At 40.2% G+C, this 19,820-nt stretch overlaps 1 protein-coding gene across 7 annotated transcripts in view; it reads left to right on the plus strand.

Moving 5' to 3' along the window:
- Nucleotides 1-19,820, plus strand: part of LOC118662961 (ubiquinol-cytochrome-c reductase complex assembly factor 1) — a 114,499-nt gene that overhangs the window by 25,972 nt on the left and 68,707 nt on the right. For all 7 annotated transcript variants that reach the window (XM_036322113.1, XM_036322115.1, XM_036322114.1 and 4 more), the window contains one exon: nt 17,480-17,552. In XM_036322113.1, coding sequence (XP_036178006.1) covers nt 17,480-17,552 — 73 coding nt within the window. The remainder of the gene's footprint in view (nt 1-17,479; nt 17,553-19,820) is intronic.

Below are 19,820 nucleotides of genomic sequence, written 5' to 3' on the forward strand. Positions count from 1 at the left end.
TAAAGTAATAAAACATTGGCCATTCCGTTTTTTCTTATTTTCTAGTACTACCAGTTTCTCTCTACCATTATGGCAGAACTGCCTTTTGAAATTGCTAGGATGTTGGATAAGCCTAACTAGTCATAAGTTAATATATTAATCAAAGAAAGCCAATAGATGTTACCTATTTTTTTAGATAACATAGCTTTGCCCAAATTACCAGGTAATGCCACTTAACAATTTTAACAAGTTGGATTCAAATTAGAATTTCAATTTTATTAGACTTCTACTTTTAGTTTCTTCTTATAATGTTTGGTTCTCTTCCTAATGATTCTCACTGCAGCAAATATAGGCTTCTCTCTATAATCTCCCTTTTACATAAATTCTGAAAAGTGAACAGTGATTCCAGTAAGGGGCTTTGAAAATACAGAAAATAACACACATATTAGACCCTGAAGTTATGAAGCACCTCCTTAAATCATCAAAGAAATAATAGTTATGTTATGAAAGTTATCTTTTCTATATCTTAATTCTTTGACAATTTATAATCATTGGTATATTTGGTAATGTTATTAACCAGAATCTTTTCCCCTATTAAAAGAAATGGTTAAGATTATGGTATTTGGATTGAAAAACTTAAAATGTGTTTTGTTTGAAAATTAGAAATTAGTTAAGAGAAAAGGGAAATGAGAACAGAAAGAAGGAAAAGAAAAAAATTTATTCATTTCTTGATGATTGGGTTCCACTTGGTTGCTACTATATTCTTTGTCTAGTGTGTTTTTTTATAATTCCAGAGGGAAAGTTGGCTACCATTTGGAGGATTACTAAATCACCAGAAAAGTTCTTCACTGCTTTAGCTTAAGTTAGCCTCTGATTTTTCTTGATTCCTTTGTGACCTCAACTAAGTTTCTAATATTTGCGTTTTAAAAAATTTTTGAGATGTGGCAGTGTCCACCTGCTATAACCAATTTTAATTTGTGACATCGAAACATCAAAGTATGACATTCTAGTATAAGTTAGGTGGGAAAATGCAGGTATGTCTTTCCATTTTGAAAGATTATGAGCCCTGAAATGTATGGCTGGACCCTTGCTTGGGATTGCACTGGCAAGATTCTTTGATTTTTGTGTTTTTACATGCCTTTGATTAGGGCATAACATGCCGGCTGTCTGTCCACATCAGCAGTATCAACCGTTTCCCTCCATCTTTTTCTATAATGTTTTCATGTGGAGTTCCATTTTTATTCTAGATTCATATTTAAGAATTTAAATGTAGCTTTTCCTTACCTATTTGACTATCCTGAATAACTATTCTTTTTCATTATCTTTATGTAGCAATATCAGGTAAGACAAGGACAACATTTACTAGATTCAACTACATGTCATAGAATAGGCAGTTTCCAGATTAGCATTAAGTCAAAAAATGAATCCAATTCTGAAGGACACTGACAAACTGGAATGCATTTAGGAGTAGGCACTGAGCCATGTGAAGGCTTTAGAAACCATGTTGAATGAAGAATGGTTGAAGGAAATAAGGATGGTTAGCCTGGAAAAGGGAAGACATGATGGTTCTTCTGAGATATTTGAAGGACAGATATAAAAAAATGAAGAGACCAGTGGACAGGTGATGTTTAATAAATGTTACATGAAGCAGATTTAAGGTCAATAAATAAAAATCTAACAAGAATTGTCCTCCAGTGGGATAGGTAGCTTCACAAGGTCATTGGGCTTATCTGAATTGGGGCCCAGGTGGTTGACCGTGAATCAGGAATGCTGTAGAAGGAATTCCAGTACGGAATAGAAGGTTCAGATGACTTCAAAGACCCTTCCCCTAGTGTAAGCCTTTTACTAGATTTGTTTTTCATCTTGTAGTGTGGAACAAAATGCATGTTAGTGGGAGAGCTGATTTTCATTTCCTAAAGCTGTCTTAAGTGTTTTTGTTTTAATCAAGTAGACCAATGAAGTCTTCCATAGTTAGAATGAAATAAACACAAAGTCATCTGAGGACCAGAACAAGTAGTACATATTGACTGGATGGAAATTTATTCCACCTACCTCCTTAACTTATATTAACACATGAATCTTAAAGAGGTTCTTTCCCCAAGTTGTTATTTCCAGTCCCTGTATGATGGTCTCAAGGGACTTGCTTTAGAGATTTGTCCAGGAAAATGGCTCACCCAAGTATAAAGGGTTGGCTTTGCTGTAGGAAAAATGAGGAACTATAAAATACTCCTGATTGCCACAGTATGAGCACTGTATAAATACCTGGCCAATCTGGTGAAGTCTTCATTATTTGTAATGAATGCTTTCTTCATGAACATGTTGTGGGGGGAAACCTCCTTCTCAAGGAAAGATTTGGGCCTTGGACAAAAGTCTGCCTTTCCTTGGGCAGGGTGATTAATTATGAACCCAGAGGGGTCTCTCTCTCTCTCTCTCTCTCTCTCTCTCTCTCTCTCTATATATATATATATATATATATATATATATAAAAGAATCTAAAGGGAACTGCAGAGTTTTAAAAAATCAAGAAACAGCTACTAGGAATTTTACTTAAAATTATGTGTTTATAGTTGAATAGGCCATAAGTCTATGAAAGCAGGAGTTTTTGATGTTTTTTGTTTGTTTGTTTGTTTATTTGTTTTTTTTTACTGCTCTATTCCCAGCATCCAAATCAGTGTCAGGCATTGAGTTAGATACTCAATAAATTATTTGTCAAATGAAGTGAAGAGCTAACAGGTGTCCTAAACTCCCTGTCTCAAGGATAGGAGTAGGCCTGTCAAGGCCAAAGTATTAGGATAATGATATCATTAGGATATCATTAGTTTGGTGATGGCAAGGACCATTGCTTCCCAAAATATGTTCTGTGTCAGATGATACTTCCAAGAACCTGAAGGTGTTAATGAAGTTAAATAGGTTTTAGTTTAGCCTACTAATGTGAGTCACTGATTCATTTGCAAATGTTGAATCAAATTTGCATTCTTGGGAGAAATACCACTTGATCCTGATGTATTGTCCTTTTTAAATATTGATGTATTCTATTTGTTGATACTTTGTTGAGGACTTTGTAGCTTCATTCATGAAGGCTCTGGTTTTATAGTTTTGGTTTTGCTATCAGAGTACTATTGGTCTCATAGAATGAGCTGGGAAGTGTTCTTTCCTCTTGTTTTTTGAAGAGTGTGTAGATTTGATATCTTTCTTTAGATGTTTGGTAAAATCCTGTAGTGAAGTCTAAGCCTCAAGCTTTCTTTGTGGGAAAGTGTTTTTGTCTCTCCCCCCCAAATCCAAGTACTTTGTAGATACAGGACTATTCATGTTATTTTTATTTTATTTTAGTGAGCTTTGTTTGGTAGTTTGTATATTTCAAAGAATTTGTTCATTTCATCTAGGTAATCAAATATATTGACCTAAAGTTTTTCCTAATATTCCCTTATTATTATATTAATATCTTTAGGATTTGTGATGTCCCCTCTGATTCCTGATATTGGTAATTTATATCTTTTCTTTTCTTCACCAGTCTGACTAAAGTTTTATTAATTTTACTGATATTTAAGAACCAGCTTTGGCTTCTTTGACTTTCTATATTATTTTTCTGTTTTCAATTTTATTGATTTCTGATCTTACTCTTTATTATATCTTTATTTCTGCTTGCTTTTAGGTTTAATTTGCTTGGGCTTTGTTTAATTGTGGGCTTCCAATTCTGATTTACTCCTTATATAGGTATATAGATATCTGCTTGTTAACATGTTCTGTTCCATTTTCCCTTATATGAGCTTTAGATTAAACACCTTGAAATCATGACCGTCCTCAAATTAGCAAATTAAAAAAAATCTTTATCAGAGACATAATCCTTCTTTAACTTATTATGGGTATTTCTGCCCATCAGAGACTGTTGTTTTGATTCTAGAGAGTATAGAGAAAATGAAGATTACATAGTATTGTATATATAATATATCCTTGGTGACTTTGAACCTTAGTAACATACCTCTATTAAAATTCTAAATTGGTTTTTCTTTAGTTGCTATGTCATTCTCAATTTGTGCATATTTTTTTAGCCTGTGCATATTTGAGTTTATAATTTCCTCTGTCATATTAAGAATAAATAAGCTTTAGCCTGGCAGGTATGGCTTAGTTGGTTGGCACCATCCCATGCACCAAAAGATTGCTGGTTCAATATGCGGTCAGGTCACATGCATGAATTGTGGGCTTGATCCCTGGTAGGGGGCGTGCAGGAGGCAGCCAGTCCATGTTGTGCTCTCACATCGATGTTTCTCTCTTCTCCTTTTTAACTATCTATATACTGTATATAAAAGGCTAATATGCAAAGTGTCCCCTTGGGAGTTTGACCAGGAGACCGGAAGTTCAGTTGCTTGCTGTGACGTGTGCTGACCACCAGGTCGCGGCACAGAATGAAGGAAGGTCTCAGCCGGCAGCTGGAAGGCCCCATCGGCCCTGATCACTGGCCAGGCCTAGGGACCCTACCTGTGCGGGCCTCTAGTTCTTAAAAAAGAAAAAGAAAAAGTAAATAAGCTTCTATAAGCCTTTTGTTGATGTGCTAGTTTATTTGTATCCTTAAGGAGGTATTTTGAAAATCTCTAGAAATACCTGTTTAGTTAATACTGAGTTGATCTTCAGATCTACAATTCAATTCTTAAAAGACCTTATTTTTTAATTTTTATATTTTCATTAAGGCATAATGTACATATAATAAATACATAAATCTTTTTTTAAAAATATATTTTATTGATTTCTTACAGAGAGGAAGGGAGAGAGATAGAGAGTCAGAAACATCGATGAGAGAGAAACATTGATCAGCTGCCTCCTGCACACCCCCCACTGGGGATGTGCCAGCAACCAAGGTACATGCCCTTGACCGGAATCGAACCTGGGACCTTTCAGTCCGCAGGCCGACGCTCTATCCACTTAGCCAAACCAGTCAGGGCCATAAATCTTTTTTTTTCAAGATGATCTTTCATGTTGAGCTGCTTACTGCAAACTCAGAAGGAGATCAGTGCTTCCCACTTATTTTTTTTTTGTCTAATTTTTTTTAATTGCTTAAAATATTACAACAAGTAGTACATTTGTCTCCTTCCCCCCCCCCCCCCCGACCGTCCCCTAGCCTCCCTTACCCCCCCATGTCTTGTGTCCATTGGTTATGCTTATATGCGTGCATACAAATCCTTTGGTTGATCTCTTACCTGCCTAACCCTCCCCAGCCTTCCTACTGTAGTTTGACAGTCTGTTTAATGCTGCTCTGCCTCTGTATCTATTTTTGTTCATCAGTTTATAATGGTCTTTATTATCCATAAATGAGTGAGATCATGTGGTATTTTTCCTTCATTGACTGGCTTATTTCACTTAGCATAATGCTCTCCAGTTCCATCCATGCTGTTGCAAATGGTAAGAATTCCTTCTTTTTTACAACAGCGTAGTATTCCATTGTGTATATGTACCACAGTTTTCTAATCCATTCATCCATTGATGGGCACTTAGGCTGTTTCCAAATCTTAGCTATGGTAAATTGTTCTGCTATGAACATAAGGATGCATATATCCTTTCTGATTGGTGTTTCTGGTTTCTTGGGATATATTCCTAGAAGTGGGATCAATGGGTCAAATGGGAGTTCCATTTTTAGTTTTTTGAGGAAACTCCATACTGTCTTCCATAGTGGCTGCACCAGTCTGCATTCCCACCAGCAGTGCACAAGTGTTCCTTTTTCTCCACATCCTCTCCAGCACTTGTCCTTTGTTGATTTGTTGATGCTAGCCATTCTGGCAGGTGTAAGATGGTACCTCATTGTTGTTTTGATTTGCATCTCTCGGATGATTAGTGACTTGGAGCATGATTTTATATGTTTCTTGGCTTTCTGAATGTCCTCTTTTGAAAAGTGTCTATTTAGGTCCTTTGCCCATTTTTTGATTGGATTGTTTATCTTCCTTTTGTTAAGTTGTATGAGTTCCCTATAAATGTTGGAGATTAAACCGTTATCGGTGATAACATTGGCAAATATGTTCTCCCATGCAGTGGGCTTTCTTGTTGTTTTGTTGATGGTTTCTTTTGCTGTGCAGAAGCTTTTTATTTTGATGTAGTCCCATTTGTTTATTTTCTCTTTAGTTTCCAATGCCCTAGAAGATGTATCAGTGAAGAAATTGCTTCAGCATATGTCTGAGATTTTGTTGCCTTTGGATTCCTCTAGTATTTTTATGGTTTCCCGTCTTACATTTAAGTCCTTTATCCATTTTGAGTTTATTTTTGTGTATGGTGTAAGTTGATGGTCTAGTTTCATTTTTTTGCATGTATCTGTCCAAATTTCCCAGCACCATTTATTGAAGAGATTGTCTTGACTCCATTGTATGTTCTTGCCTCCTTCGTCAAATATTAATTGAGCATATTGGTTCGGGTCGATTTCTGGGTTCTCTTTTCTATTCCATTGATCTATATGTCTGTTCTTGTGCCAGTACCAGGCAGTTTTAAGAACAGTGGCTTTGTAATACAGCTTGATATCTGGCATTGAGATCCCACCTACTTTGTTCTTCTTTCTCAGGATCTCTGCAGCTATTCCGGGTCTTTTTTTATTCCAGATGAATTTTTTTTTTTTTTAAATTAAATCTTTATTGTTCAGATTATTACATTTGTTCCTCTTTTTTTTCCCCCCATAACTCCCCTCCTCCCAGTTCCCGCCCCACCCTCCGCCCTCACTCCCCACCCACTGTCCTCATCCATAGGTGCACAATTTTTGTCCAGTCTCTTCCCGCATCTCCTACACCCCTTTCCCCACCCCAGGAATAGTCAGTCCATTCCCTTTCTATGTCCCTGATTCTATTATAATCAACAGTTCATTCTGTTCATCAGATTATTTATTCACTTGATTCTTAGATTCACTTGTTGATAGATGCATATTTGTTGTTCATAATTTGTATCTTTACCTTTTTCTTCCTCTTCCTCTTCTTAAAGGATACCTTTCAGCATTTCATATAATCCTGGTTTGGTGGTGATGAACTCCTTTAGCTTTTCCTTATCTGTGAAGCTCTTTATCTGACCTTCAGTTCTGAATGATAGCTTTGCTGGATAAAGTAATCTTGGTTGTAGGTTCTTGGTATTCATCACTTTGAATATTTCTTGCCACTCCCTTCTGGCCTGCAAAGTTTCTGTTGAGAAATCAGCTGACAGTCGTATGGGTATTCCCTTGTAGGTAACTGAGTTTCTTTCTCTTGCTGTTTTTAAGAGTCTCTCTTTGTCTTTTGCTCTTGGCATTTTAATTATGATGTGTCTTGGTGTGGTCCTCTTTGGATTCCTTTTGTTTGGGGTTCTCCGCGCTTCTTGGACCTGTAAGTCCATTTCTTTCACCAGGTGGGGGAAGTTTTCTGTCATTATTTCTTCAAATAGGTTTTCAATATCTTGCTCTCTCTCATCTTCTGGCACCCCTATAATTCTGATGTTGGTACGCTTGAAGCTGTCCCAGAGGCTCCTTACACTATCTTCATATTTTCGGATTCTTTTTTCATTTTGCTTTTCCGGTTGGGTGTTTTTTGCTTCCTCGCATTTCAAATCATTGACTTGATTCTTGCGCTCCTCTGGTCTGCTGTCGGGAGTCTGTATAATATTCGTTATTTCAGTCCGTGTATGCTTAATTTCTGGTTGGTTCCCCAATATAAGATCGAGGGTCTTATTAGTTTTCTTGTAGATCTCATTAAGTTTATCGGCGGCTTCTAAACAGTTCTTGAGAGACCTTAAAAGTGTGGTTCTGAACTCTATATCTTCCATTGACAATTTTGTCCTGTTTCTTTGTCTCCGCATTTTGTTATGCTTCCTTGGTGCACCCCTAGTGGTCTTTGTTCGCAGTCTTATAGTTAAATCTTGATTGTTGTAGCTAATTCCAGGGAGGGTTTGACCTCCAGGCCAAGTGGCTATGAGAATCAGCTGTGTCAGCAGTGAGAGAACTTCTGTCCTCTAGGGAGGTGCTAATCTAGCCTTTGCCTGAGGCTATCCGGCAAATGCCTGTGTGCAGGGCTTGGGCGGGGTGGGTCGCACAGGATCAACAGGGTGGGCCGGAGAGAGCAGTTATGGCGGCTCTCAGTCCTGTCCCCAGGGGCTCTGCCTCTCTGAGTCCCAGCACCCGCTGCAAAGCTCAGAGAGAAAGCTGCACTCGCTCTGACCGAAGCCAGACAGTCCCGCTTCTCCCGTTTGAGTCTGGGTCCCTAGAGACTCGCCCGGATCTGGAGCTCAGAGTCTGCGACTCCCTCCCGATTGAAAACGCCAACCGCGCCCTCCGCCGCCAGCCCGCTCGCGCACTCCGCACCTCAGAATTTGACTTCAGCACTGCGCCTCCTCTGAGTGTCCGTATGCGTTTCTCTTTCCTCCTAGTTGTAGGGCTTCCACTCAGCCAGCGTTCCTGTGGTTCTGGGTGATGTCCCTTCCGTTTTTTGGTTTCACTTTTGAAGTAGTTGTTCAAAGCAGCAAACTCCGGCGTTAACCTATGCCGCCATCTTGGTTCTCCAAAAATTTATTCCAGATGAATTTTTGGAAAGTTTGTTCTAGGTCTGTGAAATATGTCATTGGTAGTTTAATGGGGAGTGCGTTGAATTTATAGATTGCTTTGGGTAGTATGGACATTTTGATGATGTTGATTCTACCAATCCAAGAACATGGTATGTTCTTCCATCTGTTTATGTCTTCCTCTATCTCTTTTTTCAACGTCCTGTAGTTTTCTGAGTAGAGGTCTTTTACCTCTTTAGGTAAGTTTATTCCTAGGTATCTTAATTTTTTTGGTGTGATGGTAAATGGGATTGATTTTTTAGTCTCTCTTTCTGTAAGTTCATTATTGGTGTATAGAAATGCCATAGATTTCTTGGCATTAATTTTGTATCCTGCTACATTGCCGAATTCATTTATTAATTCTAATAGTTTTTTGATGGAGTCTTTAGGGTTTTTATATACAATATCATGTTGTCTGCGAATAAGGACAGTTTTACTTCTTCATTTCCAATTTGGATGCCTTTTATTTCTTCTTCTTGTCTAATCGCAGTGGCTAATACTTCCAGTACTATGTCGAACAGGATTGGTGAGAGTGGGCATCCCTGTCTTGTTCCTGTTCTTGGGGGAAATGGTTTTAGTTTTTGCCCATTGAGTATGATGTTGGCTGTGGGTTTGTCATATATGGGTTTTATTATGTTGAGGTATGATCCTTCTATTCCCACTTTGCTGAGAGTTTTAATCAAAAACTAGAGGCCTGGTGCACAAAAATTTGTGCACTTGGTGGGGAAGGGGGCGTCCCTCAGCCTGGCCTGTGCCCTCTCGCAGTCTGGGACCCCTTTGGAGATAATGACCTGCTGGCTTAGGCCTGCTCCCGGGTGGCAGAGGGCAGGCCCAATCCCTAGGTGCAGCCCCTGGTTGGGCTCAGAGCAGGGCCAACTGGGGAGTTGGGGCACCGCCCCCTGTCATGCACAGAGTAGGGCGGATTGGGAGGTTGCGATGCCACCCTCAGTCATGCTTAGGGTAGGGCTGATTGGGGGGTTGGGGCACCGCCCCCGTCACACTCAAGGCAGGGTCGATAGGGAGGTTGCAGCGCCACCCCCTGTCACGCACAGAGCAGGGCCGATCAGGGGGTTGGGGCGCTGCCCCCTATCAGTCACAGAGCTGGGCCCATCAGGGGGTTGAGGAGCTCCCCCCTGTCAGGAACAGAGCAGGGCCGATAGAGAGGTTGTGGCCACGCCCCCTGTCACACACAGAGAGCTGCAGGGCGATCGGGTTTGGTCGCTGCCCCCTGTCACCCTGATCCCGGTGCTGGGAGGTCTCCTTGCTCCGCTGATCCCGGGGCCAGGACCCCTCTCGGCTCCGCTGATCGATGGCCGGGAGGCCTCTCGGATCCGCTGATCCCGGGGTCCTGAGGCTTCGCGGCTCCGCAGATCCCGGGGTGGGAGGCCTCTCGGCTCCGCTGATCCGGGGCCGGGAGGCCTCTCGGCTCCGCTGATCCCAGGGTCCTGAGGCCTCGCGGCTCCGCTGATCCCAGGGTCCTGAGGCCTCTCGGCTCCGCTGATCCCAGGGTCCTGAGGCCTCGCGGCTCCGCAGATCCCGGGACGGGAGGCCTCTCGGCTCCGCTGATCCCGGGGCCGGGAGGCCTCTCGGCTCCGCTGATCCCAGGGTCCTGAGGCCTCGCGGCTCCGCAGATCCCGGGGTGGGAGGCCTCTCGGCTCCGCTGATCCGGGGCCGGGAGGCCTCTCGGCTCCGCTGATCCCAGGGTCCTGAGGCCTCGCGGCTCCGCTGATCCCGGGGCCAGAAGGCCTCTCGGCTCCGCTGATCCCAGGGTCCTGAGGCCTCGCGGCTCCGCAGATCCCGGGACGGGAGGCCTCTCGGCTCCGCTGATCCCGCGGCCGGGACGTCTCTCGGCTCCGCTGATCCCGGGGCCAGGAGGCCTCTCGGCTCCGCTGATAACCGGGGCCGGGACGTCTCTCGGCTCTGCTGATCCCGGGGTCCTGAGGCCTCGCGGCTCCGCTGATCCCGGGCCGGGAGGCCTCTTGGCTCCGCTGGTAACCGGGGCGGGAGGCCTCTTGGCTCCGCTGATCCCATGGTCCTGAGGCCTCGCAGCTCCGCTGATCCCGGGGTCCTGAGGCCCGCGGCTCTGCTGATCCCGGCTGGGAGGCCTCTGGGCTCCTCTGATCCCGGGCCAGGAGGCCTGTCTGCTCCACTGTTCCCGGGGCCCTGAGGCCTCTCTTCCCTGCCGCTTCAGGGCTGTTTGGCTTCACTCCGCTTGGAGCCTGAGTATGCAAATTAACCGCCATCTTTTAGCTTCCATAATTGAAACATTGTATCTTTTGGAGTTGTTGCTTCAGGAGCTCAGAGCCCCCTCAGCTGCAGACTGGGAACCTTGGCTTCCTCATCGCTGGGGCAACCAAGCCTCCTGTTCTCAGCTGCCTGGCTGCCGGCCGCCATCTTGGCTGACAGTTAATTTGCATATCACCCTGATTAGCCAATGGGAAGGGTAGTGGTCGTACGCCAATTACCATGTTTCTCTTTTATTAGTGTAGATGGGTGTTGGATTTTGTCAAATGCTTTTTCTGTATCAATTGATATGACTATGTGGTTTTTATCTCTCAATTTGTTTATGTGATGTATTACGTTTATTGATTTGCAGATATTGTATCATCCTTGCATCCCTGGGATAAATCCTACTTGGTCATGGTGTTTAATCTTTCTGATGTACTGGTGGATCCGATTTGCTAGGATTTTGTTGAGGATTTTGACATCTATGTTCATGAGGGATATTGGCCTGTAATTCTCTTCCATGGTGTACTCTTTATCTGGTTTTGGTATTAGGGTGATGCTGGCTTCATAGAATGAGCTTGGAAGTGTTCCTTCCTCTTGAATTCTTTGGAATAGTCTTAGGAGGATAGGTTTTAGTTCTTCCTTGAATGTTTGGTAAAACTCCCCTGTGAAGCCATCTGGCCTTGGGCTTTTGTTTGCTGGAAGCTTTTTGATGACTGCTTCAATTTCTTCCATAGTTATTGGCCTATTGAGATTTTTAGATTCTTCCTGATTAAGTTTTGGAAGGTTTTATTTTTCTAGGAATATGTCCATATCCTCCAGGTTGTCTAGTTTGTTGGAGTAGAGTTGTTCATAGTATTTTTTTTTTTTTAAATATATTTTATTGATTTTTTACAGAGAGGAAGGGAGAGAGATAGAGAGTTAGAAACATCGATGAGAGAGAAACATCGATCAGCTGCCTCCTGCACATCTCCTACTGGGGATGTGCCCGCAACCCAGGTACATGCCCTTGACCGGAATCGAACCTGGGACCTTTTAGTCCACAGACCGACGCTCTATCCACTGAGCCAAACCGGTTTTGGCGTATTTTTTAACAATCATTTGTATTTCTGTGGGGTCTGTTGTTATTTCTCCTCTTTCATTTCTGATTTTGTTTATTTGGGTCCTCTCTCTTTGTTTCTTGGTGAGCCTGGCTAGAGGTTCATCAATCTTGTTTATCCTTTCAAAGAACCAGCTCTTGGTTTTGTTGATCTTTTGTATTGTTTTTTTTGGTCTCTATGTCGTTTATCTCCGCTTTGATCTTCATTATTTCCTTCCTTCTGCTTACACTGGACTTTTCTTGTTGCTCTCTTTCTAACTCTTTGAGTTGTAGTGTTAGGTAATTTATTATCATTGTTTCTTGTTTCTTTCAGTAAGCTTGTAGAGCTATGAACTTCCCTCTCAAGACTGCTTTCACTGTGTCCCTTAGGTTTTGGATTGTTGTGTTTTCATTGTCATTTGTTGCCATGATGTTTTTTATTTCTTCTTTGATCTCTCTGGTAATCCAGTCATTGTTTAATAGTCATATATCCATATATCCATTTTTTTGGGTTGTTTTTATTGTAGTTGATTTCCAGTTTTATGCCATTGTGATCTGAGAAGATGCTTGATATGATTTCTATCTTCTTGAATTTGAAGAGACTTTGCCTGTGACCCAATATATGGTCTATCTTTGAAAATGACCCATGTGCACTTGAGAAGAATGTATATTCTGTGGCTTTGGGGTGAAATGTTCTGAAGATGTCAATTAATTCCATCTGATTTAGTGAGTCATTTAGGATTGATGTTTCTTTGCTGATTTTTTGTTTAGAGGATTTGTCCAATGGTGATAGTGGTGTATTAAAGTCCCCTACTATGATTGTATTGCTGTCAATCTCTCCCTTGATCTCCTCCAGAAGTTTTCTTATGTATTTGGGTGCTCCTATATTGGGTGCGTATATGTTTACCAGAGTTATTTCTTCTTCTTGGATTGCTCCCTTTAGTATTATGAAGTGGCCTTCCTTATCTCTTTTTATGTCCTTCACTTTGAGTCTAATTTGTCAGATATAAGTATTGCTACCCCAGCTTTTTTTTCATTTTCATTCGCCTGAAAAACCTTTCTCTATCCCTTCACCATCAGTTTGTGTGTGTCTTTTTTTCTGAGGTGGGTTTCCTGTAGACAGCAGATATATGGGTCATGTTTTCTTATCCACTCAGTTACCCTATGTCTTTTGATTGGGGCATTTAATCCATTTACATTTAAAGTTATTATTGATAGATACATGTTTGTTGCCATTTTTATTCTTTACCCCTGTGTTCCTTCTTCGTTTCCTATTTTTTCTTTTTACAGCAGACCCTTTAGCATTTCTTGCATTGCTGGTTTGGTGGTAATAAACTCCCGTAGTCCTTTTTTGTCTGTGAAGCTCCTGATTTCACCCTCAATTTTGATAGCCTTGCTGGGTACAGTATTCTTGGATTCAGACCCTTCCTTTGCATGACTATGTATATTCCATTCCATTCCCTTCTTGCCTGATGTGTTTCTGTTGAGAAATCAGTCGCTAGTCTGATGGGGGATCCTTTGTAGGTAACTTTCTGTCTCTCTCTGGCTGCTTTTAAGATTCTTGCTTTGTCGTTGGTGTTTGCCAATTTAATTATAATGTGCCTTGGTGTCAGTCTTTTGGGGTTCATTTTGTTTGGGACTCTGTGAGCTTCTTGGATTTGTGTGAGTTTTTTCTTCCCTATATCAGGGAAGTTTTCTGTCATTATTTTTTCAAACAGGTTTTCTATTCCTTGCTCAGTTTCCTCTCTTTCTGGCACCCTTATTATGTGGATGTTGTTTCATTTCGTGTTGTCCCAGAGTTCTCTTAGGCTCTCCTGCTGCTTTTTAATTTTTTTTTTCTAGAAGCTGCTCTGCTTTGGTATTTTTTCCTACCTTGTCTTCTAGCTCACTGATGCAGTTCTCTGCTTCTTCTAGTCTACTGTTGATGCTTTCTGTTGAGTTCTTTATGGCAGTGATGTCATTTTTCATTTCTTCTTGGTTCTTCTTCATTTCCTCTTGGTTCTTACACATATTGTTGAATTTGTCTTCCATTCTTTTCATCCACTTTATGACCATTTCTCTGAATTCTTTCTCTGACAGGTTGCTTGCCTCCATTGCCTCCATTTCGTTTACTTCCTTTACTGGTGATGCCTGTTTTTCTTTCATATGCGGGCTGTTTCTTTGTCTCCCCATGATCTCTCTTCTCCAAGTGTTTGGTTATGTAGTTCTCTCTCTGCTGCGTTGATTTAAAGGTACAAAATACAACACAACAAGGTACAACACACAAGGCACTGAACACAAATGTATTCACGATACTAATAACCCCAAATAAAGGTGACCACCAGAGCAAAGAGAATTAGGGGATAAGGAAGAAAGAAGAGAAAAAGAAAAAAGAGTAAAAGAAAAGAAAAGGAGTGCAAAAATAAAATTGGTAAAAGGGAAAAAAAAGTAAGAGAGAAAAGAAAGAGAATGAAATAGTAGAGGGGAAGAAACTATTTATATGGGGAGAAAACTCCAATAGAACAGCCACTAATCCCAACAAATTCCAGCAACAGACTCCTAGAGATAAATGCAAACTACAAACAACAACTAATATCAAGCGAGGCAAGGGAAAACAGAAGCAAAAAAATAACCGGAAAAAGACCAACAGAAAAAGAAAAAGAAAAAGAAAAACAATCTCACAAACAAGCATTAAAAAAACCCAATATACTCAACAATCAAGCAAACAACAACAAAATGACAGAGAGAGAAAATAATTTGGATAGTGAAGAAAGAGTAGAGAGAGCTATATATGGATTTAGAGCAGGGGATTGGAAATTAGATATATAAGTAGGGTGAAATTTTAACAGGGGGTAAAAAGAAGGAATAGAGAAATCTAAAGCAGGAATAGGGTAAGAGAAACAGGACAACAAAAGGGGAAAAGTGAGGAAGAGAGTTTAGGCATAAAGGTAAAGTTGAGGTAGAGTAAAATGATGCTAAAGGAAAGATGAAAATAGAATGTAGAACACTAATCCCAAAATAAAATAAAGATAAAGAGAATATAAAATCACACTTTAAAAAAAAGGTAAATGGTAGTAGTAATAATACTGGTTAAAAATAAAAAATGTAGTAATTAAGAAGGTAAAATCAGGTGATGAAAAAAGAAAAAAAATTAGTTTCTTAAGTAAAATGTGAAAAAAAGAAAGAAAGAAAAAAATGTGTAGTGAAGGTCCTTTACTTCCTCTACTCTTCTGTTTGGCACGCCTTAGTCCTGTCAGGTATTCAGGAGAGTGTTGAAGTTCCCTGCGATACACTGTTCCTCTGTGTTGTAAACCACAGTCCTGATTTTAAAGCAGGCAGTATTTGTTTCCCAGACTGCCTTTATTTGTATTTACAGAAGAGTCAGTTTGTGGTTCAGCCCCTGGGTGGCAGTGTTTCTGGATTGACCTCTGAGGCTATAAGTCCTCTCTAGCCAGTAGTTAGGTTTTGTTTTCCCTATCGCACTTAATACTGGTTTGGGAGAGTCGGCTGCCCCAGAGCTAGTTCTTTGATCATTACTCCCTGCTCTGATTTCCAGGTTCCACAAAAAAACAACTTTCCCCTGCAGTCTCTGTGAGTGACCCCAATTGGTGATCCTATGTATTGGGTTTAATAATCAAATGCAAAGATTTAAGGGAGAGAGAGGAAAAAAAAAAAAGCCTGAGAAGGTGCGCGAACTGGCAACTCTCCACTGTCCAGCTCTGTGCGCAGTCTCTTCCGCACGTCCTCTCTCCCCTGGCACTAAGCAGCCGGCACACTGGCAAAATCCGAGGCTGCCTTTTTGCATCCAGTCCAGCTATGGGCTTATTTTTAGAGTTCCCTTCTGCCAGCAGCCCTGTGGGACCCCTTCCACACTCGCGGATCATGCTGGCCCCAACGGCTGCAGACTTTGTGGGGCGCAGACTTCCCCCACGCGCATTCCTCTCTCCAACCTGAATTGGAAACCGCACCTTTATCTAGGCGAAATCTGACCTTTCCATGAGGAGGAGCAGGGCTTGTCTGAGTCCACATATTCGCGCTGCTTGAGATCCGGTGTTCCTGAATTAGTAGCTGATCCCTGGATGCCGTGGTTGCAGGGTCTCTGGATGTATATGCTTCCATATACATCCACTCAAGATGGCGTGGTCCAATAAATACATAAATCTTAAGTATACATCTCAGTGAATAAATTAAAACCACCAGTAAGATCAAAATTTTACGTAAATTCTTAATGCTTTGGAGAATAGTAAAAGGTCAGTCCTGCTATCCTATATAATAAAAGCATAGTGTGCAAATTGTCCCTCGACCAGGAGTTCATCCGGGGGTTCTACCGAGGGGCAGGGCCAGCCAGGGGAAGGGAGGGAGGCTCTAGCAGCCACTAGGGCAGGGGTGGGCAACCTTTTTGTGAGTGCATGCCAAAACAAGCAAAATCTTTGACTCAAAATTCTTCTGCGTGCCAACCCTAATTTTTTGAGAACATGTTACACCTACTTGATATCTCTTAAGGTGTACGTATGTGAAGAACCTTGAAGAAATAATAAAATTCATTCGAGCAACAAAATCACAGTATATGATAATGAAAAATACATTTATTTTTTAATGTATACATGTAACTGATAGTCTGACAGAAAACTTTATGACTCCATTTGATATTATCAGTGGAACTTTTGCTGCTGCATCACTGATGACAGAGATTTTATATTTCGTGACCTTCAGAGATATGCACGAGCTACTACTTTCGTCCGTCAGGCTACTCCTATTATGAGACTTAACAAAATTCATCACTGAGAACAAAGATTCACAAGCATATGTGGATGAAATCAAAACACTGGTTGGATCTAGGAAGGCAGGGAGTGTTAAGGCAGAGGCATAGAAATTGCTCTTCCCCTCTCTTGTCAATCCATGTCTATGGTCTTTAAGATAACTTGTTATGTAAAATTATTTATTTATCTAAGATGCACCTACACTGAATTTATCTGAAAAATAAGAAAGTCGATATTAAGAAAAAATTGTAAATGGAAGATTATAAGAGAGGGTTTCGCGTGCCAGAAAAAGTTACTGGCGTGCCAGGTTTGGCACTCATGCCAGGGGGTGCCCGCCCCTGCACTAGGGACCCTAGCAGTGCACAAATTTCATGCACTGGGCCTCTAGTATTTTATATTCATTAGAAGCTCTTATTTATAAACACAGTCTCTCTTAATCAGCTAGGGAAATACAGAAAAAAAATGACCTCTTTTACAAAGGGAAAAGATAGACTAGGAATAGGTAGTTGTGCTTCTGAGGAAAGACTGAAGGATTAAGGCTTTTTGGTCAGGAGAATGGGTAATTTTTATATAAAGGATTTTAGATGAAAAAGAGCTAATGTGGCTGATGCTGTACTGTGGTTTAGAAGCTTACATGTGGTGAAATGGGCTTGACTTAAAGGAGAGATTTTATTTAAATATTGGAAAAACCTTTTTGACATTTTCATGGTAAATTCCTGAAATGTGCAACTTGTGTGAAGTCTGTATGAATGAGTAGCTTTAAGAGTAGAGATAAGTATCTGTGTTTGTTTAGCTATTAAATTGCGTAGACACAAGTTTGTATCCTTCCTCCTAGTAAAAGAAATGTAAGGTTCTGTGACCTACGCCTAACAGCAGTAGAATATCCACTTGGTCATGTCTTGAGTTTGGTTTTGTTTTCTTTGTCTAGAAGATTAAGATTGCAGCCCTACGAATGTATACTAGCTGTGTGAAGAAAACTGACTTCGAGGAATTCTTTCTAAGTAAGTTACTGTTTTCGATAGTTCTAAAAAGGAAAACGAATCTACTTTTTACTTTTATGATTGATCTTAATAGGATTGATTTTTTTAAGTTACTAAGGAAATCATTTTTCTTCACAACATGTGTAATAAAAGCTGCTAGTTTTTTCCTGTTGATAGAATAAACAAAGACCAGAAGAACCCTATAAATAAAACATTTTAACTATTTGGGGGGAAAATCTAAAAATTTGTGTAATACAGCAATTTTCAACCTTTTTCATCTCATGATACACATAAACTAATTACTAAAGTTCTGCAGCAGACCAAAAAACATGTTTTGCTCATCTGACAAAAAGGATGGGTATAATTTTGATTCATTCACACCATGTGTCATTTTTTTGACAATCTAAAGGGAAAGAGGTCAGTGCCCCTGACTAAATAGTCAGGTATCGTATGTTTTTTTTTTTTAGCTTGCTTTCTTTCCTTTTCCTTCCTTTCCTTTTCCTTTTCCTTTTCCTTTTCCTTTTCCTTTTCCTTTTCCTTTTCCTTTTCCTTTTCCTTTTCCTTTTCCTTCCTTCCTTCCTTCTTCTTTCTTTCTTCCTTCTTCCTTCCTCCCTCCCTCCCTCCCTCCCTCCCTCCCTCCCTCCCTCCCTCCCTCCCTCCCTCCCTCTCTCTCTCTCTCTCTCTCTCTTTCTTTCTTTCTTTCTTTCTTTCTTTCTTTCTATTTTTATTGATTTCAGACAAGAAGGGAGAGTGAGAGAGAGTTAGAAACATCAACGATGAGAGAGAATCATTGATCGATTGCCTCCTGCATGCTCCCTACTGGGAATCGACTCCACAACCTGGGCATGTGCCCTTGACAGGAATCAAACCTGGGACCCTCCAGTCCGCAGGCCAATGCTCTATCTACTGAGCCAAACAGCTAGGGCAGGTATTGCATGTTTAAAAAATTTTTGTGGCACACTGGTTAAAAATTGCTGATCTAGTACTTGTTTTACATTCTGGATGTCTTGCTTAACATTTTGAGTCAACTTTTTGCCAATCGGTCCTCTTTTATTTCTAGTTTTTAATTGTTTTAGTTAACCCAGGATTGTGCCTTATGATTTTTTCTTCTTTCTTTTGACCCTGTATTGGGTCAAAAGGCTCATGCAGTTTTATTATTTATATCACATTGATAAATTGCTTTTCAAAAGGGTTTTACTGGCTTAGACCACCATTAGCCTTTGATTATGTAAAATATCCATTTTGATGTTATAAACTGTTGTAGTTATTAAAAAAGTTAATTGAAGCAGGTACTTGTAAAGTCATTGAGAAAGTTTAAGCCATTTCTACTTCCACAAGTTTTGGGAGGAAATGTATGCTAAGCAGGTTTGTAGTAATAGCCATTATCCTCAAAGCAACAAACACCTAAACACACACACACACACACACACACACACACATATACTTGGTATTGTTCACAGACAGCAAATACTGTATTTGTATATAATTATGTTAACAACAATAAAGAAAGCTAGATGCAGTTTTTAAACATGTATTTTTATTGATCTCAGAGAGGAAGGGAGAGGGAGAGAGAGATAGAAACATCAATGATGAGAGAGAATCTTTGATTGGATGCCTCCTGCACACTCCCCCATTGGGAATTGAGCCTGCAACCAGGGCATGTGCCCTGACCAGGAATCAAACCTTGACCTCCAGGTTCATAGGTTGACACTCAACCTGTGAGCCACTCTGGCTAGGCTAAATGCAGTTCTGATTATTTAATAACTATTTTTAAAAATATATTTTTATTGACTTCAGAGAGAAAGGGAGAGTTAGAGAGGGATAGAAACATCAGTGATGAGAATCATTGATTGGCTGCCTCCTGCACACCCCACACTGGGGATCTAGCCTGCAGCCTGGGCATGTGCCCTGACCAGGAATCGAACTGTGACCTCCTGGTTCATAGGTTGATGCTCAACCACTGAGCCATGCTGGCCGGGCACTATTTATTTTATTTTATTTTATTTTATTTTATTTTATTTATTTTATTTTATTTTATTTATTTTATTTTATTTATTTTATTTTATTATTATTTTATTTATTTATTTATTTATTTATTTATTTATTATTTATTTTATTATTTTATTTATTTTATTTTATTTTATTTATTTTATTTTATTTATTTTATTTATTTATTTTATTTTATTTTATTTATTTTATTTTATTTATTTATTTATTTTATTTTATTTTATTTTATTTTATTTTATTTATTTTATTTTATTATTTTATTTTATTTCTAGAGGCCCAGTG

Source organism: Myotis myotis, unplaced genomic scaffold (assembly GCF_014108235.1).
Source record: "Myotis myotis isolate mMyoMyo1 unplaced genomic scaffold, mMyoMyo1.p scaffold_m19_p_9, whole genome shotgun sequence".
In the NCBI taxonomy this organism is placed as follows: domain Eukaryota; kingdom Metazoa; phylum Chordata; class Mammalia; order Chiroptera; family Vespertilionidae; genus Myotis; species Myotis myotis.